We start from the raw sequence: 24,790 nt of genomic DNA on the forward strand, positions 1-24,790 counted from the left end.
AAGCAAGAAAATAAAAATGATACGAGTGCAAGTGGTTTTGAGGTGGCTGTCGGCTCAACAGAGTCATTGTGGAATTAGAAAAAAATAGGGTTTATATTTCTAACATAAAAACAATTTATGTTTTTTTTTAGTTTCTTTTACCGTAATTGTTTAGCAGTTATGTAAAGCAACCGGAAGTATCAATAACAGATATTAAAAGCAAAAACGGAAGTAAAGTGTCTTTAAAAGAGGAAATGGGGAAAATGGAGGGAGGCGTAATATGAAAAGAGAAAGAGAAATAAAAGGCCAGGGAAGCAGAAGGGGCCAAACGAGGGATAGATTGTTGAAATGCGTAAGATACGGAGGGTAGGGGGGTACGAATTATCAATCAAGCGAGCAAGCAAGCGAGCAAGCAAGCAATCAAGCAAGCAAGCAAGAAAGCAAGCAATCAAGCAAGCAAGCAAGCAAGCAAGCAAGCACAAGCAAGCAAGCAAGCAAGCAAGCAAGCAGCAAGCAAGCAAGCAAGCAAGCAAGCAAGCAAGCAACAAGCAAGCAAGCAAGCAAGCAAGCAAGCAAGCAACAAGAAGCAAGCAAGCGAGCGAGCGAGCGAGCGAGCGAGCGAGCGAGCGAGCGAGCGAGCGAGCGAGCGAGCGAGGAGCGAGCGAGCGAGCGAGCGAGCGAGCGAGCGAGCGAGCGAGCGAGCGAGCGAGAGAGCGCGAGCGAGCGAGCGAGCGAGCGAGCGAGGAGCGAGCGAGCGAGCGAGCGAGAGCGAGCGAGCGAGCGAGCGAGCGAGCGAGCAGCGAGCGAGCGAGCGAGCGAGCGAGCGAGCGAGCGAGCGAGCGAGCAGCGAGCGAGCGAGCGAGCGAGCGAGCGAGAGAGCGAGCGAGCGAGCAGCGAGCGAGCGAGCGAGCGAGCGAGCGAGCGAGCGAGCGAGCGAGCGAGCGAGCGAGCGAGCGAGCGAGCGAGCGAGCGAGCGAGCGAGCGAGCGAGCGAGCGAGCGAGCGAGCGAGCGAGCGAGCGAGCGAGCGAGCGAGAGCGAGCGAGCGAGCGAGCGAGCGAGCGAGCGAGCGAGCGAGCGAGCGACGGCGAGCGAGCGAGCGAGCGAGCGAGCGAGCGAGCGAGCGAGCGAGCGAGCGAGAGCGAGCGAGCAGCGAGCGAGCGAGCGAGCGAGCGAGCGAGCGCGAGCGAGCGAGCGAGCGAGCGAGCGAGCGAGAGAGCGAGCGAGCGAGCGAGAGAGCGAGCGAGCGAGCAGCAGCGAGCGAGCGCGAGCGAGCGAGCGAGCGAGCGACGAGCGAGCGAGCGAGCGAGCGAGCGAGCGGCAGCGAGCGAGCGAGCGAGCGAGCGAGCGAGCGAGGAGCGAGCGAGCGAGCGAGCGAGCGAGCGAGCGAGCGAGCGAGCGAGCGAGAGAGCGAGCGAGCGAGCGAGCGAGCGAGCGAGCGAGCGAGCGAGCGAGCGAGCGAGCGAGCGAGCGAGCGAGCGAGCGAGCGAGCGAGCGAGCGAGCGAGCGAGCGAGCGAGCGAAGCGAGCGAGCGAGCGAGCGAGCGAGCGAGCGAGCGAGCGAGCGAGCGAGCGAGCGAGCGAGCGAGCGAGCGAGCGAGCGAGCGAGCGAGCGAGCGAGCGAGCGAGCGAGCGAGCGAGCGAGCGAGCGAGAGAGCGAGCGAGCGAGCGAGCGAGCGAGCGAGCGAGCGAGCGAGCGAGCGAGCGAGCGAGCGAGCGAGCGAGCGAGCGAGCGAGCGAGCGAGCGAGCGAGCGAGCGAGCGAGCGAGGAGCGAGCGAGCGAGCGAGAGAGCGAGCGAGCGAGAGAGCGAGCGAGGAGCGAGCGAGCGAGCGAGCGAGCGAGCGACGAGCGAGAGAGCGAGCGAGCGAGCGAGCGAGCGAGCGAGCGAGCGAGCGAGCGAAGCGAGCGAGCGAGCGAGCGAGCGAGCGAGCGAGCGAGCGAGCGAGCGAGCGAGCGAGCGAGCGAGCGAGAGAGCGAGCGAGCGAGCGAGCGAGCGAGAGCAGCGAGCGAGCGAGCGAGCGAGCGAGCGAGCGAGCGAGCGAGCGAGGAGCGAGCGAGCGAGCGAGCGAGCGAGCGAGCGAGCGAGCGAGCGAGCGAGCGAGCGAGCGAGCGAGCGAGCGAGAGCGAGCGAGCGAGCGAGAGAGCGAGCGAGCGAGCAGCAGCGAGCGAGCGAGCGAGCGAGCGAGCGAGACGAGCGAGCGAGCGAGCGAGCGAGCGGCAGCGAGCGAGCGAGCGACCGATCGAGCTAGCTATCTATCTATCGATCTATCTATCTATATCTACTATATCTATCTAGCTATCTATCTAGATCTATCTATCATCATCGAGCGATATATCTATATATCTATCTATCTATCTATCTATCTATCTATCTATATTTATCGTCTATCTATATCTATCGGCACAAGAAATATTTTGTTCATATATCCGAAACAGTGTTGAAAATTCTGCTTCAAATCCTTTTTAAGCAGTCTGGTCACCTTAACTCATTACTAAGTGTTTAATTACATTGACAGTTTGCCTACATATGCAAGCATCCATCTATCCGACCATCATTTATAAATTGTGTTTTGTGTCTTGAAATGAAACTAATTTGCAACTCATTTAGGCATAAGTGCACTTATTAAAACTAAAGTACATTTACAATAGATAATTACAAAACTTGAGACAGAAAAGAGTAATTAAATAGGAGAAAAAAAACACAAATTATTTAATATTAAACAACAATCTGTTGACTACAATTTAAAATTAAAAATAAACGGAAATATCATATTTTTTATCCGTTTGCAGGTTCAGCTATTAAATGTTTTGTCTGCAACAGTCATAAAGATGCAAATGTGCATTAGACATGCCACCCGATAGTCTACTCAAAGACTGTCAAGAGGATTATTCATCACGGGGTCGTGGCATCTCAACATATTGTCGTAAAATCACACAAATTATTGAGTTTTCAGTAAACAATTGTAAGTATTGACAAAAAAAAAAAAAAAAGAATTCAATTTAAGTTTGGCTTTAACATTTTCTTTTGTTCTTTACTTTTCCCCATCCAACAGTACCCCCCGATAGCCGTGTCATACGTACCTGTGGTTTCCAAAATCAAACTACCAACAACTTTGCTATCAACGCGCTGGCTTTGGTGGCCGTCAAGTTGTCTGCTCCTGTGATACCGATAATTGTAATGCTGCCTCCGGTCTGGGCGTGTCATCGGTAGCCATGGCTACATCATTATTTGCTGCTGTAGCTTTATTGCTGAAAAAATTTGTTTAATTTCGTTTTTATTTGAAATTTTCATAAATATTAATTTTAAATTTAATTAGTGATTTTTATAATTGTTATGATTTTGTTTTTTCTAACATTATTATAATTTGTTGAACAAGTTTTCCCCCTCCTCAGCGTTAGTTTTAAGTTTTATTTTCTAAACAATTGTTCAGAATTCCATGGGATTTTACATAAAGCTAAAAGGTGAGAAATTTCTTTAAATCTACCTGTAGGCAGAGATTTTACTGTGTAATTTTGAATTAATGTAATTTTAGTAAAAATGATTTATTAATAATACACTGAAAGAAAGTTTTTAGACTTATATTACAAGGTTTCATTATTCCTTTGAAAATTTCAAAAAATTTAATACAAAACCGAAAATTTTTGACATACATATTTTCTTTTAGTGTATTTATTTAAAACTTCTTCTTCTCCTGCTCCCATTCTAAACTCAACAAATAAGCTTTAAATGGAATATTTAATCATAAAAGTTTTATTACTGAAGAAAAATTTAAATAAATAATAATGTGCTAAACAAAATGTAAAATCCTACTTACAAAATAAACACAATACGAAAATAAAAAAACTTTAATAAATTTAACATAAAATACAAAAAAAAAATAAAATTATAAAAAAAATCTCCCTGAAAGTATTAATGAAAATAATGTGCAAGAAATTAAGTGAAAAAAAGTACGAATATATTGTAGCCTACCGTTAAATATTTTTTGAATTTAAGTAAAAAAAAAAAACATAAAAGATTTTATTTCCAAAAACCTACAAATGAAACTTTTTAAATTTGTTATTAATATTATAAGAAAACAAAAAATTTTTTTTAAAAAATAAGTTTAAAACCAAAGAAGAAAAAAACACAGCTAATACCAAAAAAAAAAACTAGTTAAAAAGAAATTAAATGTTTATTGAAAAATACAAAACCAAAAACACATTTAATTTCAATTAAAAAAAAAAAAACACTTTAGACTAGCTATTAGAAGAAATTATTAAAAAAAAAAATCAACTGCTTTTTAAAAAACTACAAAATATATATAAAATTAAAAATAATTTAGCATAAAAAAAAAACAAATGTTAAAAAATACACACAAAACACACTTGGTAACACCTTCTGTATTAATTAAAATTAAGAAAATTTTATAAAAATAAATACGAAAATTGAAAATCAAATAAATTTAAATATATAAAAATCATAAAGCAGTTACACACCCAATCTTATGAGAAAAATAAAGAAATCAAAAAAATTTAAAGTGTTGGCAAATCTTTGGTCGTATGTATGTATGTATATGACTCGAATAGTTCGCTATAGGGAAGATATGAACAAATTAAATCTACAGCTGATTTTATCAGATTTTATCTAAAATGAAACGTAAATAATAAAGTTTTAGACCAGTTTATAGTCTAGTCTGTAATAATGGCTATAGTTTAGTCTGTTGACTGGTATATAGTGTTGTCTATAGTTTATTCTATAGTCTAGTCTATAGACTAGTCATTCTTCTAGTCTATAGACTAGTCATTCATCTAGTCTATAGTCTATCTTATAATGTAGTCTAAAGTATAGTCTACTGCATAGTCTATAATATAGTCTATTGTCTAGTCTAAGGACCAACCCATAGTCTAGCTTATAGTTTAGTCTATATACTAGTTTATAGTTCATTCTATAGTCTAATCTATAGAGTAGAGTATAGTTTAGTCACTATACTAGAGTGTAGTCTATCCTATACTGTAGACTATAGTCTAGTCTAATGTATAGTCTATTGTATAGTCTAACCCATTGTCTAGTCTATAGTTTAGTCTATATACTTTTCCATAGTCTAGCATATAGTCAAGTCTATAGTCTGGCCTAAAGTTTATTATATAGTCTAGTCAATAGTGTGGTCTATAGTCTAGTCACTATTCTAGTTTATAGTCTCATCTAAAGTGTAGACTCTGTCTAGCCTACAGTGTTGTCTATTGTCTATTCTATAGTCTAGCCATAGCTTAGTGTATAGTTATATACTAGTACTAGTCTACCTATAGTCCCGTATAGTTATATAGTCTACCCTATAGCCTAGTCTATAGTCTAGCCCACAATCTAGTCTATAGTTTAGTCTAATGCTAGTTTATCATATAATCTATTAGAAGAGTGTACTCCAGAGTGTAGTCTATAGATTAGTTGCTATTCTAGTCTATAGTCTAGTCTATAGCGTAGTATATTGTCTAGTCTATAGTCTAGCCCATAGTCTAGTCTATAGTTTAGCCTATAGTCTACCCTATAATCTAGTTCATATTCAAGGCTAGACTGTAGACCGAACTATAGAATAGGCTATAGGCTAGATTATAGACCACACTTTAGGCTACACTATCGACTAGATTATAGTTTAGACTATAGCCTTAACTACAGCTTAATAAGTATATAGTCTTGACAAGAGTCTAATCTATATAGTCTTAACACAAGTCTTTTCTATAATATTGACAAGATTTTTGGCTATAGTTTAGTCTAGTCTATAGTCCTGACTTATACTTAGACTTGACAATAGTTTAGTCTATAATGTTGTTGCCTATAGTTAAGACGTAGTCATGAATCTAAACAAAAACCTGGTCTATAATTAAGCCTAGACAAAATTGTTGACTATATTTAAGTCTACAGTCCTGACTAAACTTTGGTCTATAGACATATGTTTTCATTAACAGCGAAAAATATCCTAACTGTCATATTTTGCATAAATGACGCCACACTTTAAATCTAAAAAAAAAAACTGTCTATAAAAAAACCAAAACCTTGCACTTTACACCATTCTTGTTTGTAATTGTTAAACCAAAAAAGAAACTCACTTTCAATATAAATAGAAAATCATATACTAAAAATAATAAAACAATCGGCAGAATGAACACATTAAAAATATACATACATACATACAAATTTCAAACCAAATTAAAATTATAAAACGCCCCCAAATACACCCACACTTCACATCGTTCTGAACCAACCTGCCAATAAAAAAAAAACAAGAAATTATTATAAACTAATATGAAAGCAAATATATTGTTAAATAAATAGTATAAAAAAAAAATCACTGGAAAATTACATAACAGCTTAAAAACAGAGCTAATAAAACACCCCACACATTTTATTAAATCAAAGAAAAAGAAACATTTTAATAAATATAGTTCCTTTATTAGAGCATTTTTTTTTTCTTCAAAACATCATTACTTTTTGCCCCCTTCCCTTCCCACTTTAATCCTTATAGTTCATGGTAGTTTTTTGTCTTAAAAGAAAACGAAATATAATAATAATGCTAAAACAAAAATACAAAGAACTCGTAATAAAAAATGCTCAAAAGTTAAAAAAAAAACAACAAAAAATCCTTCTAAAATGTCCTTTAATATTAATATGTAATGTGTAACAAAAAATAAATGAAATTAAATTTATAAAATAAAAAACAAATATATGTAATTTCTTTAGTAAAATTGTAAAAGCTGATATAATGTCATAAATGGAAAGTATTGAATAAAAATTTACATAAAAATAATAAAAACAAAAAATTACAAAGTGTAAACAAATTTTATTTATAAAACGTCAGATCCACAGTCTAGTCTAGCTATTCTATAGTCTATGTTTAGTGGAGTTTTAATATATAGTACTAATACTAGACTATAGTCTATAATCTAGTCTATAGTCTAGTCTATAGTCTAGTCTATAGTCTAGTCTATAGTCTAGTCTATAGTCTAGTCTTATAGTCTATCTATAGTCTAGTCTATAGTCTAGTCTATAGTCCTAGTCTATAGTCTAGTCTATATAGTCTTCCTAGTCTATAGTCTAGTCTATAGTCCTAGTCATAGTCTATCTATAGTCTAGTCTAATAGTCTAGTCTATAGTCTAGTCTATAGTCTAGTCTATAGTCTAGTCTATAGTCTAGTCTATAGTCTAGTCTATAGTCTAGTCTATAGTCTAGTCTATAGTCTAGTCTATAGTCTAGTCTATAGTCTAGTCTATAGTCTAGTCTATAGTCTAGTCTATAGTCTAGTCTATAGTCTAGTCTATAGTCTAGTCTATAGTCTAGTCTATAGTCTAGTCTAGAGTCTAGTCTATAGTCTAGTCTATAGTCTAGTCTATAGTCTAGTCTATAGTCTAGTCTAGTCTATAGTCTAGTTTATAGTATAGTATATATAGTCTAGTCTATAGTCTAGTCTATAGTCTAGTCTATAGTCTAGTCTATAGTCTAGTCTATAGTCTAGTCTATAGTCTAGTCTATAGTCTAGTCTATAGTCTAGTCTATAGTCTAGTCTATAGTCTAGTCTATAGTCTAGTCTATAGTCTAGTCTATAGTCTAGTCTAGTCTAGTCTATAGTCTAGTCTATAGTCTAGTCTATAGTCTAGTCTATAGTCTAGTCTATAGTCTAGTCTATAGTCTAGTCTATAGTCTAGTCTATAGTCTAGTCTATAGTCTAGTCTATAGTCTAGTCTACAGTCTAGTCTATAGTCTAGTCTATATTCTAGTCTATAGTCTAGTCTATAGTCTAGTCTATAGTCTAGTCTATAGTCTAGTCTATAGTCTAGTCTATAGTCTAGTCTATAGTCTAGTCTATAGTCTAGTCTATAGTCTAGTCTATAGTCTAGTCTATAGTCTAGTCTATAGTCTAGTCTATAGTCTAATCTATAGTCTAGTCTATAGTCTAGTCTATAGTCTAGTCTATAGTCTAGTCTATAGTCTAGTCTATAGTCTAGTCTAGTCTATAGTCTAGTCTATAGTCTAGTCTATAGTCTAGCTATAGTCTAGTCTATAGTCTAGTCTATAGTCTAGTCTATAGCTAGTCTATAGTCTAGTCTATAGTCTAGTCTATAGTCTAGTCTATAGTCTAGTCTATAGTCTAGTCTATAGTCTAGTCTATAGTCTAGTCTATAGTCTAGTCTATAGTCTAGTCTATAGTCTAGTCTATAGTCTAGTCTATAGTCTAGTCTATAGTCTAGTCTATAGTCTAGTCTATAGTCTAGTCTATAGTCTAGTCTATAGTCTAGTCTATAGTCTAGTCTATAGTCTAGTCTATAGTCTAGTCTATAGTCTAGTCTATAGTCTAGTCTATAGTCTAGTCTATAGTCTAGTCTATAGTCTAGTCTATAGTCTAGTCTATAGTCTAGTCTATAGTCTAGTCATAGTCTAGTCTAGTCTATAGTCTAGTCTAGTCTATAGTCTAGTCTAGTCTATAGTCTAGTCTAGTCTATAGTCTAGTCTAGTCTATAGTCTAGTCTATTGTCTAGTCTATAGTCTAGTCTATAGTCTAGTCTATAGTCTAGTCTATAGTCTAGTCTATAGTCTAGTCTATAGTCTAGTCTATAGTCTAGTCATAGTCTAGTCTATAGTCTAGTCTATAGTCTAGTCTATAGTCTAGTCTATAGTCTAGTCTATAGTCTAGTCTATAGTCTAGTCTATAGTCTAGTCTATAGTCTAGTCTATAGTCTAGTCTAGTCTATAGTCTAGTCTATAGTCTAGTCTATAGTATAGTCTATAGTCTAGTCTATAGTCTAGTCTATAGTCTAGTCTATAGTCTAGTCTATAGTCTAGTCTATAGTCTAGTCTATAGTCTAGTCTATAGTCTAGTCTATAGTCTAGTCTAGTCTATAGTCTAGTCTATAGTCTAGTCTATAGTCTAGTCCATAGTCTAGTCTATAGTCTAGTCTATAGTCTAGTCTATAGTCTAGTCTATAGTCTATAGTCTAGTCTATAGTCTAGTCTATAGTCTAGTCTATAGTCTAGTCTATAGTCTAGTCTATAGTCTAGTCTATAGTCTAGCCTATAGTCTAGTCTATAGTCTAGTCTATAGTCTAGTCTATAGTCTAGTCTATAGTCTAGTCTATAGTCTAGTCTATAGTCTAGTCTTTAGTCTAGTTAATAGTCTTTACGACAACAATCCACAACCCACGAAAAATTAAATATAAAACACCAACAAAACACTATTCCAATAAGATGCGTCTTTAATATATGAAATTATTTAAAATACTATTTAAATAAATTACAAAATTTCTAATACAAATAAAACAAACAAAATACATTTGTTAAGGAATCAAAAAAAATCCAATATTCGGGCCATTTCTTACGTGGCAGTCGTCACAGCCTTTACAGGTTCATTGCCATGTTTAACCCGTTTCAAGGCAATGTAACATTTTTTCGTAGCCAAATCATGATAGCCCACTGGGCCCATGTCGCAGTCGGCACAAATTAAAAATTTTCGCTGGTCAATGGTATTGGAAAAAACCAATATTTTCAAATGTAAACATGTCATCGACAAGCCAAAAATCTTCAAGCTTTTCAGTTTCTATAGTATGAACATCTTTGGTATTCTTTTGATGCATTAAAGGTAAATCAAACTAAAATGATATAGAATAAAATAATGGAATTCTTTATGGTAGTCCAAACAAACATACACACCCACCTGACTTTTTTCGTACAGACCCTGCTGCTCTTTTAAAATGAGTGAATTACAAAAACAACATCTAACATTTTGTTTATTTCGATTATTGGTTATTTCATTGGTAACAACACAATCTTCGGACATGTTAGAAAGTAATGAGTATTTACTTTTAATATATTAATTATAAAAATTATAAATGTAATCTAAAACTTTTTGTGCAAAATGTTTGTGATAAAAATAAATGCTTCTTTTTGGTAAAATTGTATATTCACTGTGTATTGATTTTCTTTATAAACCACTAAAGTGCTGCCAAGTTTTTGATTATTATATTAATGAAACATTCAATAATTCACAATAACTAACAGTTTGGAATGCACTGAAGAAAACATGACATTTGCCGCCATATTGTTTTAAAACAATTTTTTTATAAAACAAATTTGTTCTACAATCAAACGCGCTAAATTTCGTTTATTTCTATAATTAACATTTAAGAGCATTATCATAATAGTTATTTTGGCATTAAATAATACGCTGTAATATATATTTTTATAATTTTAAGAAGAATTAATTAAAGTTTCTTTAAATTGAAAGCGGAAAGGGAAAACCCACAAATCCAATTGGTAATAGCAACAAACACATTAATTTATTGTTTTTGCCAAACAACAAATAATTTCCTTTTCCTACCACAGATTAACGTATTGTTTTATAAAATTAAATGAATATGAATGAGCATCAAATGCGCCACAAAAAACGTAAGTATTTTAATGTTTTTGCATAAAAATACATTATTTTGTAGAAATTTTGACTAGCAACTGTCAATATACAATTTTGAGGTTAGGAAGAATCTACATACATATGTAGGTAGATGACAGTTGAAAATTATTAATCTTTTTAGCAGTTGGCGTTGATTTTCTAACAATTTTTTCAATTTATTTCTTTTCAAAAAAGCACGTAAAATATTGGGTAACGGTTGTGCTACAGAATACAATATTTCTGTTAATAATTTAAATGCTAACAACTGGATTCCAACGGCTCAACTTAACTCTCATTGAATAGTAATAGTCTCCCTTTTACGGATTCCTTGAAATCAGCTGCAGCATCTAATTTACAACAGCAACAACAACAGCAATGGAACGTTTACGTTTAGCCAATATAATGAATCAAGGTAAACGATTTTCAATTAAAAAATTACAAAAATCTATTTTTACTTCCTTTATAGAAATGCATGCTTTATGGCCTTATGGTACCGCCACTTTTCTTTCACCCATGTTGCCAGCCCACAACATGCCACTACCTTATGCTCTAGCCGGCACTCTGCCTTATGCCGCAGTGCCCATTTATCAAAGCTTACCTTCAAATGCTCAGCCCTGCACGGTTTCGCCTGCTTCATCATCTTCCAGTGGTTCTTCTTCTGCTAACACTACAACAGCTAATCAGCAACAACAAAATCCCATCGCTCAACAACAGTTGTTTGCGTTCAAACAACTCTAGTGGTAGCACCAATCAGAATTCTCTTAACGACTCCAATAAGATAAATATACAAATTGGTCTGCAATGCGTTTCACAAAATACTCCGCTTAATATTAATTCTATGAATGATACGTTTTCCAAAGTTAATTTGTTAAACTTTTGTAATCCCACGGCTCAAATGATAGACAAGGATTGTAAAGGTAAGTGTTCACTTTAAGAAAAATTTTCACAAAATACATATGACTTGCTGATCTTTGGCGGTATTGGAAGTAATGACGTATATTTTCGCGGTAAACAAAACGTCTATTGTGAATGATTATTTCCTTAAAAAGAGTTGCCAAATTATTTTTAATATTAGAAATAATGGGTATATAAGAAATCAAATGTAAGAGTTGTGAAATCAAACAAACGAATTGTGAGAAAAAGGAGAAGTTGACATTCCTTCTAATTGTAGTTAGTTAGTTAGTAAGTTAGTTAGTTAGTTAGTTAGTTAGTTAGTTTGTTAGTTAGTTAGTTAGTTAGTTAGTTTAGTTCGTTAGTTAGTTAGTTAGTTAGTTAGTAGTTAGTTAGTTCGTTAGTTAGTTAGTTAGTTTTCGTTAGTTCGTTCGTTAGTTAGTTCGTTTTTTTTCGTTAGTTCTTAGTTGTTCGTTCGTTAGTTAGTTGTTAGTTCGTTTAGTTCGTTTAGTTAGTTCGTTAGTTAGTTAGTTCGTTAGTTCGTTAGTTTCGTTTAGTTCGTTCGTTCGTTAGTTCGTTCGTTCGTTAGTTTCGTTCTTTTTAGTTAGTTAGTTCTTTAGTTAGTTCGTTCGTTCGTTATTAGTTGTTAGTTTAGTTAGTTTTTCGTTAGTTAGTTAGTTTTTTAGTTCGTTCGTTAGTTAGTTCTTTCGTGTTTTAGTTAGTTCGTTAGTTAGTTAGTTAGTTCGTTCGTTAGTTCGGTTCGTTTCGTTCGTTAGTTTAGTTTTAGTTCTTAGTTTCGGTTAGTTAGTTTTTAGTTAGTAGTTAGTTAGTTAGTTAGTTAGTTAGTTTTTTCGTTTAGTTAGTTAGTTAGTTAGTTCGTTAGTTAGTTCGTTTCGTTTTCGTTAGTTCGTTTAGTTGTTCTTTCGTTCGTTCGTTAGTTCTTCGTTCGTCGTTCGTTCTTCGTTCGTTCGTTCGTTCGTTTCGTTCGTTCGTTAGTTCGTTTCGTTTTAGTTCGTTCGTTCGTTCGTTCGTTCGTTTTTCGTTCGTTCGTTTTAGTTCGTTTTTCGTTCGTTCGTTTAGTCGTTCGTTCGTTCGTTCGTTCGTTCGTTCGCGTTCGTTCGTTTCGTTCGTTCGTTCGTTCGTTTTTCGTTCGTTCGTCGTTTCGTTCGTTCGTTCGTTCGTTCGTTCGTTCGTTGTTCGTTCGTTTCGTTCGTTTCGTTCGTTCGTTCGTTTGTTCGTTCGTTCGTTCGTTCGTTCTTCGTTCGTTCGTTCGTTTCTTCGTTCGTTATTCGTTCGTTCGTTCGTTCGTTCGTTTTCGTTGTTCGTTCGTTCGTTAGTTCGTTCGGTTCGTTCGTTCGTTCGTTCGTTCGTTCGTTCGTTCGTTCGTTTTCGTTCGTTCGTTCGTTTGTTTCGTTCGTTTCGTTCGTTTCGTTCGTTCGTTCGTTCGTTCGTTTCGTTCGTTCGTTCGTTCGTTCGTTCGTTCGGTTCGTTCGTTCGTTCGTCGTTCGTTCGTTCGTTCGTTGTGGTTAGTTCGTTCGTTCGTTCGTTCGTTCGTTCGTTCGTTTCGTTCGTTCGTTCGTTCGTTCGTTCGTTCGTTCGTTCGTTCGTCGTTAGTTAGTTCGTTAGTTTCGTTCGTTCGTTAGTTTTAGTTCGTTCGTTCGTAGTTAGTTAGTCGTTAGTTCGTTCGTCGTTTTTTTTTTTTTTTTTTCGTTCGTTCGTTTTAGGTCGTTCGGTAGTTCGGTAGTTCGGTCTTGGTCGTTAGGTAGTTAGTAGTTAGGTCGTTAGGTAGTTGGTAGTTAGGTCGTATAGTTAGGTAGTTAGGTAGTTAGTTAGTTCAGTTAGTTAGTTAGTTAGCGTTTCGCTGTACATAATGTAAATATGATATTCTAACTAATTTGGATTAGATTATCATAATCAAATGGTAATCTAATCTAATTTATATTAGATATCATAATTACACTATTTACCATATTCACCACTTATCTCATATATCCATAATATTTTATATCTGTAATCCCATATATTGATAATATTGGAACTTGGCAACCCTTTCCAGCTTGAGTTTTTAGAAATTTGAAAAAAATATATATTTTTACTTTTTCTAGAATCAAACACCTCACTGCGGAATTCTCCTGTTCTTTTATCGTCTGAGTAAGTATTTCATACAATTTATTAAAATCAATTTAAATTAAACATTTGCAACAACAACATTTTATTATTATTTATTTGTACACATTTATAAATCAACAGCGATAGTTCCGCTGTCATTAACAATGGTGCCGGTGGTGATGCCACAAATTCCCTATCACCAGGCAGCAGCAATGGTACAATCACCTTGTCGCAGGCGAAATTTAATGAACTCACCCGTTTAGCATTGCGTGGCAGTGAAATAGCCGAAAAATTGGCATATACCCATCGCAATCGCCCGTGTTTCAAGAAAATTGATAGTCTCTGTGCACGCATGAAACAGGATCTAATTCGTCCCGATGGAGTTTTACCCAACATCAACTCACAGGGTATAGCCTGGGCCGTTAAAGATTTTATATTCGTTTTTACGCGTGTCATCAATGCTTGGATAATAATCAAGGGTTATGTTTACAACACCCCGGAGGGTTTGAATAAAGTAAAATCTGCATTAAGTCCAGATTTTGCAGCAAGTTTTGCTGCTTGGCAAGATACTACCATGGATTTTATAGAAAATCTTATCAAATCCTTTGTAAATTTGGATAATCTAGTGCAATCCCAAAAGAATGTGTATCAAAAGTCTGATAATACGGCAGGAACAGCAGCTTCTAGTCGCAATGGCCTTAATAACAACATAAACAATACGCCTATTAAAATATTGCAACCGGGCAATCCGCTGCTTGAGGAATCATTCGATTTTTTAAATTCTGCTACAGAAAAATGTACTCAAAACGCTTTAAATAAAAATTATATTTATACCATGGTTGAAGACTCTGAAGGCAGTCAACGTCAGGCTACTGAAAATGGCACTTATTTCAAAACCGGCACTTATAATCCTATCAAAAAGGATACTACTCTTCTGCCAGGAGAAACTTGTACTCCGCCCACTCCCGCTAGCCATTTGTTTGCCACACCACCTACAGCAAACACTGCATTGGAACAATATATCGATGAACATCTCAATGAATTTTGGACTCCAGCCATGGATATTGAGCTAACAGACAGTGCTAATCCTGCTGCCACTACAGATTTCATAAAACTCAAGCAGAACCTTACATCCAATTGGTTAAATTATGATTTACGTGTTTTGGTGCAGCATCTTAGTGAATTTGCTACGGATTATGATCCCAATGGGCCACCTCGACCCTTGGGCAAGGATCTAATTGATAATCTCAACATAATGATGGAGCGTTTGAATGCCATGAAAACTGCAGATTTCTTTTTTAAGATACAATTTACCGAAAACTACGTAAGTTACTTGAGATTTTGAAAAATGTTTATTTTGTGATTTCTTCCCGATTTCAGTTCCCTGATTTCGTGGCCAAACATAAAGCAGATTTTATGGATGTCCGTTCCATTATTTTCAAATGCCAAATCGGTGGTTATCAACATATTTACGAAGTGGTTCATGATGTTAGGAAAATCATGTTTATTGCTAAAGAGTTTTTAGAGGTAAGCGATTTTATCTATTTAAAAATTGATTATAAATTTTAAAATGGACTGTACTTAGACTGTACTACAGACTAGATTATAGGCTACATTAGACTAGACTATAGATTAGAATATAGATTAGACTATATACTGGACTTTAGACTTCACTATAGGCTAGACTACAGACTAGACTAAAGGCTAGGCTAGACTATAGACTAGACAGTAGACTAGCCTATGGACTAGACTATTAGACTATACTACATACTAGACTATTGACTAGTATATAGACTTGACTATAGAATAAACTGTAGACTATTGACTGCCAATTTTTTTTTTTACATTAAAAATTAATAAATATAAGATTGGGAATTTCAAAATTGTTTTTAATTTTTGACACATTTATTGGTTAACATAATTTTTAATTTTCCTTATACATCGCACAATTTCAAAATGTATTGAAAAAAAACGCGATATTTCCCCATTCGATTAACCCTATTCTACCGATCGTGTTATCAATTCTCTTAGCTTAACCTTTTTTCGTCGATAACTATCGATCGATTAACAGGGTTATCGTTTCGCGATGCATAAATTCTATAGCAATAAGAAGAAGAGTTTAAAGCAATTTTTTTATCCATAGCAGAGAGATAGATTTTATTAATGGAAATTGTGTGTGGTTAAAACAAAAATAAGAATTTAGAGGCGTTGGCATATTTTTTTATTTTTTCTTTATATTAGTTTTAAAGAAGTTTTATATGTATAAACTAAAACAAACGTGTTAGAATATAAAATCCAGCAATAAAACTATCAAAAAGTAATTAAAAAGTAAAAGTGATCCTCAAAAATTACTACGAAAAAATAACCCTCTTAGAAGCAGATATTTTTTTTGTTAAGAGATATAAACTGGATTAGCAACATACCATAAGATACAATAACAACATCCAATACACCATCCATATATGTATAATAACAACAATAACAAAACGCAACCACCAGCGACATAGATGACTGTCCGTGAGCATTTTTGAAGCTTCTTGTAACCAAAAACAGCGAATTTCGTGTGTATGTGTTTGTTTGATTGTTTGTTTTTTCTGCGCTGTGCTACCTGTGCAAATGAAAAATTGTGTACACAGACGGACAGACTACTAGCGTAACTAGCTGCTGGAGTATAAAAAGAAAATTCAAGAGAAAAACTATTTCCACATTTTTTTTTCCTGTGCAATTGAGTTTGGTTTGTTTGTGAGTGCGTTACATGTTACATTTACGCTTGCGCGAGGAGTTTACTGACCGCATATTTATAATTTTCTAAAAAAAGGAATTTCTCATACAATTAAACGGGCCATCTGGCATTATTGGCAAACAGAATGCATCATCACCATCCACATAATACTACATCACCAGCAGCAGCGGTAACAAATTCGTCTACCACACAGCCACCCACCCAAAGAAGACGTAAAAAGCGTCCCAATTATGGAACGCGAACAGTAGAAGTTAGACGTGGTTATAGTGGTTTCGGTTTTACAATATCCGGCCAACAACCTTGTCGTTTATCATGTATTATACCAAATTCTCCGGCCGATCAGGCAGGCCTAAGGGCTGGCGATTGTTTGATATCAGTGAACGGCTCTAATGTTTCCAAATTGCCACATGAAACCGTGGTCCAGCTAATAGGAAACTCCTTTGGTAGTATACGCATGCAAATAGCCGAACATTATTACTCGGATAGTACGGATGAAGAAAATGCTGCCACAGGTTCCCCAGCCATTCCCTCCTTGGGTCCTTATAGGCCACGTTATGTCTACCACAAGAACAAACAGCAACGCATGAAAAATTCTCCCATGAAAAAATATGAAAGTCTTTTGCCTTTACCCCGGACAACACAACCTTCTAAAAAATGTCCTCTTAATACGGTGAAAAAGCCTTTGGGTGCCGAGGTTAAGGTAACAGCTACCAAGCGTCCTTTATCAGAAGAACTTAAGCCTAGCTTGGCCGCTTGCTCTTCTTCTACTGTAGCTAATGTTAGAGCCATGGTAAGAGCTCCCTTAACCAGTGCTGCCTTAGAGTATAGAGCAGTGGTGGGCTATTTGGGTACCATAGAAATGCCCAAACAAATTTCCCATAGCAGTAAACTACAAACAGTACGCTCCTGTATACGCAAATTACGGCAAGAAAAACGTACTCCCTCCACCGTTTTAATGGTAATTTTGCCCGATTGTTTAAAATTGCTTTCGAATACGGGCAATGTCATGGCGACTTATGCCTCATCGCGTTTAAACTATGTGAGCTCTTCCTCAGAAAGTGAAAATCGTTTTTTTGGTTTGGTAACAAGTGCCGTTTATAGCTCGCCCCCTGAAGAAAACGATGATGAAGAAGATGCCTTAAATGTGGCCACACATTCCTCCAACACTGATCACATTAGCATTTCAAATTCTTGTCATGTCTTTGTGGTCGATACTAAATTATGCGATCATGCTCAACACTTAGCCAAAGCTCAAGAATTTCGTATAGAATGTACCAAAGATCCCATATCGAGTTTATGTCTAGAATTTCCCAACAACTCGGAGTATGTTGTGAATCTTATAAGGAGTATGTATACCATGCGTATAATACCACCGGCCACTCAACGTTCCATGTCAGATGATCCCAATCTGCATGCAGGGGGACGCCATCACAATGCCACCGCCCATTCGCCTCAACCTAGCAATCATAGTGAGATTTCCACTACCACCTCGAATTCAGACTCGGGTATAGGCTACAATAATGACTGTACAAATATTACAGACCGTATAGTGGTGGTGGACTTTCCCCAACAAAGGTCTCAGGCCACCATACATGCTGCCTTAAATGTTGGTCACCAAAGGCCTCATAATATATGCCAACAAGATATACAAGAAGATATAGCCTCAACTTCCTCGTTGGCGGCCAATAAACGATTAACCGTAAGAGCCATGCCCGATCCTAAAATTCCCTATATTCTCAACAGTCCAGTAAGATGCCTACTAACCTCTCGATCATGTGATGATGTATTGAATCTCTTGGAACAAGAAGCTGAAAATTATGATAACGATCAAGAAGCTTTAACTACAATGCCGCAGCAATGTTACGCTTCTATGGATGATATCTCATTACATGCTACCCAGACAGCAGAGGAAGAAGAGCATCAGTTTTTAAAGCCCCTTAACAAAACAGACACAAGTCAAGAAGAAAATTCTCAAGAGCCTCTGACACAATCGCTAGAAGATAAGAAGAAACAATTAAAATTGCAATTTGACACTTGGAACAGTTTACAAAATTTATCATGTCAATCGGCTGAAATAGTTCTGTCTTCTCCCGACAAACTAGCCAGTACACCGGATTTATCGAAAATTGAGGTGAGCACTACTACTTCACCTTTTGAAAGGGGCTGGATTCAAACCTCCTTAAGAACTCCGCGAGCAGACAAACATACCTTACAATTCTCTTTAACACCTGAAACTAAAACCAATAAAAGGCCGGAAATTTCAACGGTCTGTAGATCGGGTTCCTTAACAAATAGTGATGTGGAGCGAAATTCTCTTAACTATGGAAATTCATCAAACGATTTAACAAAACCTTTACCTAAAGGACCTACCGCCTGGGGCACTTCTATAGAAGTGCTGCTAGCCGATCCGGCGGGCATCAAATCATTTGCGGAATTCTTAAAACTAGAATACGCCGCGGAAAATATTTACTTTTGGACCGCCTGTGAACGTTTTAGAAATATGGAGAATCCCGCCGAAAGACAGGCGGAAGCTTTAATTATCTACACCAAACATTTGTCAAATGGCTCCTTCGAACCGGTTAATGTAGATTCTAAGGCACGCAGTCTGGTGGAACAGAATTTAAGTAATGCCGAAAAAAATCTATTCCATCCGGCACAAAAACAAATTTTCAATTTAATGAAATTCGACTGTTATCAACGTTTCCTAAAGTCCGATTTGTACAAGCAATGTTTACAGGCTGAAAAGAAGGGCAAACCTTTGCCCTACACAGGTGAAAATCTTGATGAACTACTTAAAACGACAAATTTTTCCGAAAGTGCCTCATCAAAGTTAAAGAAATCGGCAAGCAACGCCGAAGAGGGGCGCCGACGTAGAAGTCTACTGCCTTGGCACCGCAAGGCCAATCATGCCAGAAGTAAATCCCGCGATAGAATAGCAATAGAAAAGTCGAACCAAGAAAATGCTGCTGCCATTCCAACCACAAAATCGCTATTAACGCCAAATTATGCTATATCAAAATCAACGCAATCGATACATGGCTCTAAAACGTCTTTGGCTTCCATCGAGGCCATACCGGTGGGAGAATTGAATAACAATTTTTGTCGTGTTAAATTTCCCGACGGTTCCACCTCGGTTATACAATTGAAGTCGGAGGAAACTGTAGCACAATTGGTGGAAAGACTTTTTGAAAAACGTAATCTCAATTATCAATTTTACGATGTTTCTATCACGGGACCGCCGCAAAAAGGCGTTGAACTGCAATCCCTAGCTCAAGAACTGTCACGCAAAGAGATTGAAATCGAACAAAGGGTGGCTTTCAAATTAGAATTACCCACTCCAAAGGTGATATCGGTGAAATGCAAACCCAAAAAACAATTGTATGAAGTAGTAAGACCCATCCTACAAAGATACAACATCAATCCGGAGATAGTAGAGGTATTAATGAAAGATACTCAAGAGAAAGTTGACTTAACTCAGCTGGTGACACACATCGATAATCAACGTTTGCAGGTGGTGTTGAAAAAAACATATCCACCTTTACCTCAAGCCATACAAAATCGAAAACCTTATGCTCAGTCTAAAAACTCTATCATTAATGGTTTACAAACTGCTCAGTCGGCATTAGATGAAATTACCAATAATGTTTTTAGTGACTTAATGGATGTTAAAAATCAGGATGTTTCCACAAAACCAGCAAAACTCGATCAATGTTCTTTGAAATCAGAGGAGTGTAACTCAGAATCTTCCTCCTTTCTTAAACGCATACGCAATGGCAAGAAAAATGAAGACATACTCGGCATGAGTTTAATTAAATCAAAGAAATCTCTACCGGTCACCACGGCAGCAGTAGCTGAATGCAAACTTGCTATTAAGGAGAAAATAAAAGCTGGTGTTAAACAACAATTTCCCTCAAAAGTGGCCGAGAAGCAAGATGACTTATTGGAGGATTTAAAACGAGCCCAGTTAGCTCGCCTTGAAGATCAACGGGGAACAGAAATCAATTTTGAATTGCCAGAATTCCTAAAAAACACAGACAATTTAAATAGCTCCTCATCAAGTTCGAATAACAATGAGAATTCCATAAATACTACAACAGTGGAAAGGCCACCGCAACCAGCACCCCGTCTATCTATAATAAACCCTAATAAAACTAAACCCTCCTCCATATCGCCCATGAAAATTGAAGAAGATCAAAATTCCACAGAAGATATAGAAGATCTAAATACCTCCTTAAAAGGACCTCCACCATTGCCGCCAAAACCCAAGGTACTACCCATAAAACCCTCCAATTGGGGCGTAAATATCAGCCAACATAATAAAACATCACCATTGCCAACGCCTACTATTAACAATAACAATAAATTAACAAACGCCAATGTAGCTGCCATATCATCGAATAATGTTATAGTCTCTCCCAGTGCTCGTTGTGCCTATTTGGATCAACCTAGCAGTAGTTTTGTTTAAACTGCCTACTTCCTTATGCTAAATAAATGAAAATAATTTAATGTATAAATGTATGTTTTAACATATTTTATTTAAATGTTTTTATTTTTTTTATATTATTTAAATATATTTTATTAATGTCCTTAATATGTATTTCTGTGTAAATATTTATTGTAATTTTTAAAAGTATTTTTCACTTAACATTCTTTTTTTTATATACATATTTTAAAAATATTCAAGCGTATTTTAGTTGTAAGATTATGAAAAAATAACTAACTAAATTTCTGTGTGTAATTTTATTTAAAAAATAAATTTCGATAAAGTATTAACCAATTTTAAAAATAAAAATTTGTGTATTGTTTTTGTTTCGTTTTTAATTATAGGAGTTTGTTGTTCAAAAACAATTTATTTTCCATTTTCTTCGTAAATATGGATATGGAAAGCCATTTCCATAATTTTTGATATTAAAATATAATAACAAATATATTATTTTGAATAAAATAATTGCTTAGTTTTCGCACAATACTGTAATATTTTTATTGAAAAGGTATGTCTTTTTCATGACCATTTACAAATATAAAAAAACTAACCACATAAAACATCAAGAATAATTTTGTAACTGAACATTAAGAGTGTCACAAGAAATATAAATATCGTCACCTAAAAAGCAAACGGCCCTATCTAAAATTTCTTTAATTTTACAGAAGAAGCAAAAAAACTATTTAAATTAAAAAGTTTGTTTCTATCAACGCAATTAATTTGTAGTAAATAAACGAATTGTTTAATAGAGAAACTTATCATTTGTTATGATAGTTAACAATGGCGTATAAGAAAAATGGATAAATTGGACTTTTTACCTTTAATATTTAAATGTTTTTGTAGATAGGGCCTTTTGTTTTTTGTCAATAAAATCGATAATTATGGTCGGAGGAGTCCAATTTTTGGTATGGATATTTGTTTTGATGCAATACATTAGAATCAACAGTAAAATCGATTTTAAATTTTTGGTTAGTTAGTAGGGCCGTTTGCGTTTCAGGTGACGATATAGTCTATATAATATTCCAGTCAATAGTCTTTATAATAGTCTAGCCTGCAGTCTTGACTATAGTTTTGTCTGCAATCTAGTCCATAGTCTTGAGTATAGTCTAATCTATTGCCCTAACTATGGTCTTGTCTATAGAATTGCCTATAGTCTAGTTTACAGTCTTGTCTATAGATAGTCTTCTCAATAGACTAGTTTATAGTTAATCTATAAACGTATCTATAGTCTAGCCTATAGTCTTGTCAATAGTCTTGTTTATAGTCTAGACTATAGTCTTGTCTATATTCTAGATCATAGTCTAATATATAGTGTTCTCTATAGTTCTGTCTGTAGTCATGTCTATAGTCTTGTAAATAGTCTAGTTTATAGTCTTATCTATAGTCTTGTCTATATTGCAGACTACAGTACACAATGTTGCCTTGTCTATATTCTAGTCTTTAGTCTAGTATATAGTCTTGTCTATATTACGGACTATAGTCTATTATATAGTTTTGCCTATAGTCTAGTCTATAGTCTAGTCTATAGTCTAGCCTATAGTCTAGTCTATAGTCTAGCCTATAGTCTAGTCTATAGTCTAGTCTATAGTCTAGTCTATAGTCTAGTCTATAGTCTAGTCTATGGTCTAGTCTATAGTCTAGTCTATAGTCTAGTGTATAGTCTACTGTATAGTCTAGTCTATAGTCTAGTGTATAGTCTAGTCTATAGTCTAGTCTATAGTCTAGTCTATAGTCTAGTCTATAGTCTAGTCTATAGTCTAGTCTAGTGTATAGTCTAGTCTAGTGTATAGTCTAGTCTAGTCTGTAGTCTGGTCTATAGTCTGGTCTATAGTTTATCTTTAGTCTAGTCTATAGAATAGTCTTATTTTGTAAAATATTAAAAAATTGTTGAAAATATTTTTAAAAAATATTTTAATTTTGTTGAAATATTGAGTTTGTGTGAAATATATTGAATATTTTATAAAATTTTGAAATTTTATTAAAATAATAAATTTTATAAAAATATTCATATTTTGTGAAAATATTGAAATTTTTAATTTTTTTTTTATGTCTAGTCTATAGTCTAGTCTATAGTCTAGTCTATAGTCTAGTCTATAGTCTAGTCTATAGTCTAGTCTATAGTCTAGTCTATAGTCTAGTCTATAGTCTAGTCTATAGTCTAGTCTATAGTCTAGTCTATAGTCTAGTCTATAGTCTAGTCTATAGTCTAGTCTATAGTCTAGTCTATAGTCTAGTCTATAGTCTAGTCTATAGTCTAGTCTATAGTCTAGTCTATAGTCTAGTCTATAGTCTAGTCTATAGTCTAGTCTATAGTCTAGTCTATAGTCTAGTCTATAGTCTAGTCTATAGTCTAGTCTATAGTCTAGTCTATAGTCTAGTCTATAGTCTAGTCTATAGTCTAGTCTATAGTCTAGTCTATAGTCTAGTCTATAGTCTGTCTATAGTCTAGTCTATAGTCTAGTCTAGGTCTATAGTCTAGTCTATAGTCTAGTCTATAGTCTAGTCTATAGTCTAGTCTATAGATTAGTCTATAGTCTAGTCTATAGTCTAGTCTATAGATTAGTCTATAGTCTAGTCTATAGTCTAGTCTATAGTCTAGTCTATAGTCTAGTCTATAGTCTAGTCTAGTCTATAGTCTAGTCTAGTCTATAGTCTAGTCTAGTCTATAGTCTAGTCTATCTAGTCTAGGTCTATAGTCTAGTCTATAGTCTAGTCTATAGTCTAGTCTATAGTCTAGTCTATAGTCTAGTCTATAGTCTAGTCTATAGTCTAGTCTATAGTCTAGTCTATAGTCTAGTCTAGTCTATAGTCTAGTCTATAGTCTAGTCTATAGTCTAGTCATAGTCTAGTCTATAGTCTAGTCTATAGTCTAGTCTATAGTCTAGTCTATAGTCTAGTCTATAGTCCTAGTCTATAGACTAGTCTATAGTCTAGTCTATAGTCTAGTCTATTCTAGTCTATAGTCTAGTCTATAGCCTAGTCTATAGTCTAATTTATAGTCTAGTCTATAGTCTGGTCTATAGTCTAGTCTATACCTAGAGCTGGCAAGACACTGAAATACAATTAAAAATTATTCCTTTTTTATACACTGTTGCAGTAAATGTTATATTTATTGATTGTATTGACATTTTTCATTTATGTTTGTTTTTATATTAACTTAAATTTGATGACATTTTGAAAATCCTATATTTCTCTTAGATAAATAACGATATTAATTTGCAAAAATCAATAATGGCCTTTGAAATTGAATTTAATAAATTATTAAGTGAACCGCCTTTTGAAAATTTACAATTCGATCATATTAAAGGTGATCCCAAAGAATTAATTTACAATTGCACCAATAAGTAGTTGGTAAAAATAGTTTAATAACAATACTAATAAGAAAATTTATAAGAAATCCTATAATTTTTATTAATTTTAATTTTTTTTGTATCTAACTATTGTTGTTAATTTGTTGTTTTATAAATTTCTAAATACTAAATTTTAACAATATTCTATTGTCGGTTTATATATGTTTTAAAATTTGTTTTTTTTTTAATTTGTTTTAACCCTATTTTTAACATTTATTATATAACTCGTATATTTATTGAATAATTCAAAGCTAAATAGTAGTTATTGTTTAAAATCAAAATGAATTCAAAGTTATTTAAAATTGTTCTAAAGCCAAAAAAAAAAAAAACAAAAGTAATTAAGTATATTTTCTTATTTTTGCAAATTTTCGAAAGAAATTGCAAAATTTATTTGATTTGTAAGTTTATGTAAAAAAAACTATGTAAATAAGTTTATGTAAATATGTATGTTTGTCTTTAATATAACGCTACATATTAACAACATTTGAATTAAGAAATTTTTATTTATTAAATTATAAGTGATGTGTGTAAGTAATTTATAGTTCTTAAGTTTTATTTAAAAATTAATACTAAATTTTTTGTTTACTAAAAAGTTGAAGTTTGTTTAAAAATATGTATTTTTTTGTAATTGATGTGTTCTTATAAATTGTTTATAGTTTTGCCTTGAGATATTATATAGTTTTTTTTTTTGTTATTAATGCATATTTAAACTAAATGAAATGAATTTATAGTTTTCTAAATAATTTTACTCACAATTACTTTTACGTGTTTTTTTTTAAATTTAAATTATTTTAACGTAATGTTTGAAAAGAAAAGAAATGAAGTCA

At 35.0% G+C, this 24,790-nt stretch overlaps 4 protein-coding genes across 4 annotated transcripts; 3 read left to right on the top strand and 1 right to left on the bottom strand.

The window, feature by feature from the left end:
• Positions 1 to 2,767: 2,767 nt before the first annotated feature.
• Positions 2,768 to 3,326, top strand: LOC119609983 (the record flags this gene model as incomplete). Its single annotated transcript, XM_037965045.1, is given in 4 exon segments — positions 2,768 to 2,809; positions 2,812 to 2,940; positions 3,031 to 3,087; positions 3,090 to 3,326. Coding segments are annotated over 4 exon segments (383 nt in total), but the record flags the coding sequence as incomplete, so codon positions are not given.
• A 5,851-nt stretch (positions 3,327 to 9,177) lies between these two features.
• On the bottom strand, positions 9,178 to 9,912 carry LOC119609978 (guanine nucleotide exchange factor MSS4 homolog). The gene is given in 3 exon segments (XM_037965038.1): positions 9,178 to 9,475; positions 9,477 to 9,590; positions 9,656 to 9,912. Coding segments are annotated over 3 exon segments (396 nt in total). The 5' UTR covers positions 9,779 to 9,912; the 3' UTR covers positions 9,178 to 9,316.
• A 443-nt stretch (positions 9,913 to 10,355) lies between these two features.
• Positions 10,356 to 24,086, top strand: LOC119609971 (protein mitoshell). The gene is given in 10 exon segments (XM_037965033.1): positions 10,356 to 10,386; positions 10,431 to 10,467; positions 10,697 to 10,757; positions 10,760 to 10,799; positions 10,854 to 11,101; positions 11,103 to 11,304; positions 13,384 to 13,429; positions 13,529 to 14,711; positions 14,768 to 14,914; positions 23,812 to 24,086. Coding segments are annotated over 10 exon segments (2,145 nt in total). The 3' UTR covers positions 23,962 to 24,086.
• Positions 15,506 to 20,905, top strand: LOC119609970 (regulator of G-protein signaling loco-like). The gene has a single exon (XM_037965032.1). It carries the CDS (start codon positions 16,255 to 16,257, stop codon positions 20,593 to 20,595), a length of 4,341 nt encoding a protein of 1,446 aa, XP_037820960.1. The 5' UTR covers positions 15,506 to 16,254; the 3' UTR covers positions 20,596 to 20,905.
• Positions 24,087 to 24,790: the final 704 nt, after the last annotated feature.

The sequence above is a fragment of the Lucilia sericata genome, unplaced genomic scaffold (assembly GCF_015586225.1).
Source record: "Lucilia sericata isolate MDLA Ls3-8-SP2 unplaced genomic scaffold, ASM1558622v1 Contig001097F_arrow, whole genome shotgun sequence".
NCBI lineage: Eukaryota > Metazoa > Arthropoda > Insecta > Diptera > Calliphoridae > Lucilia > Lucilia sericata.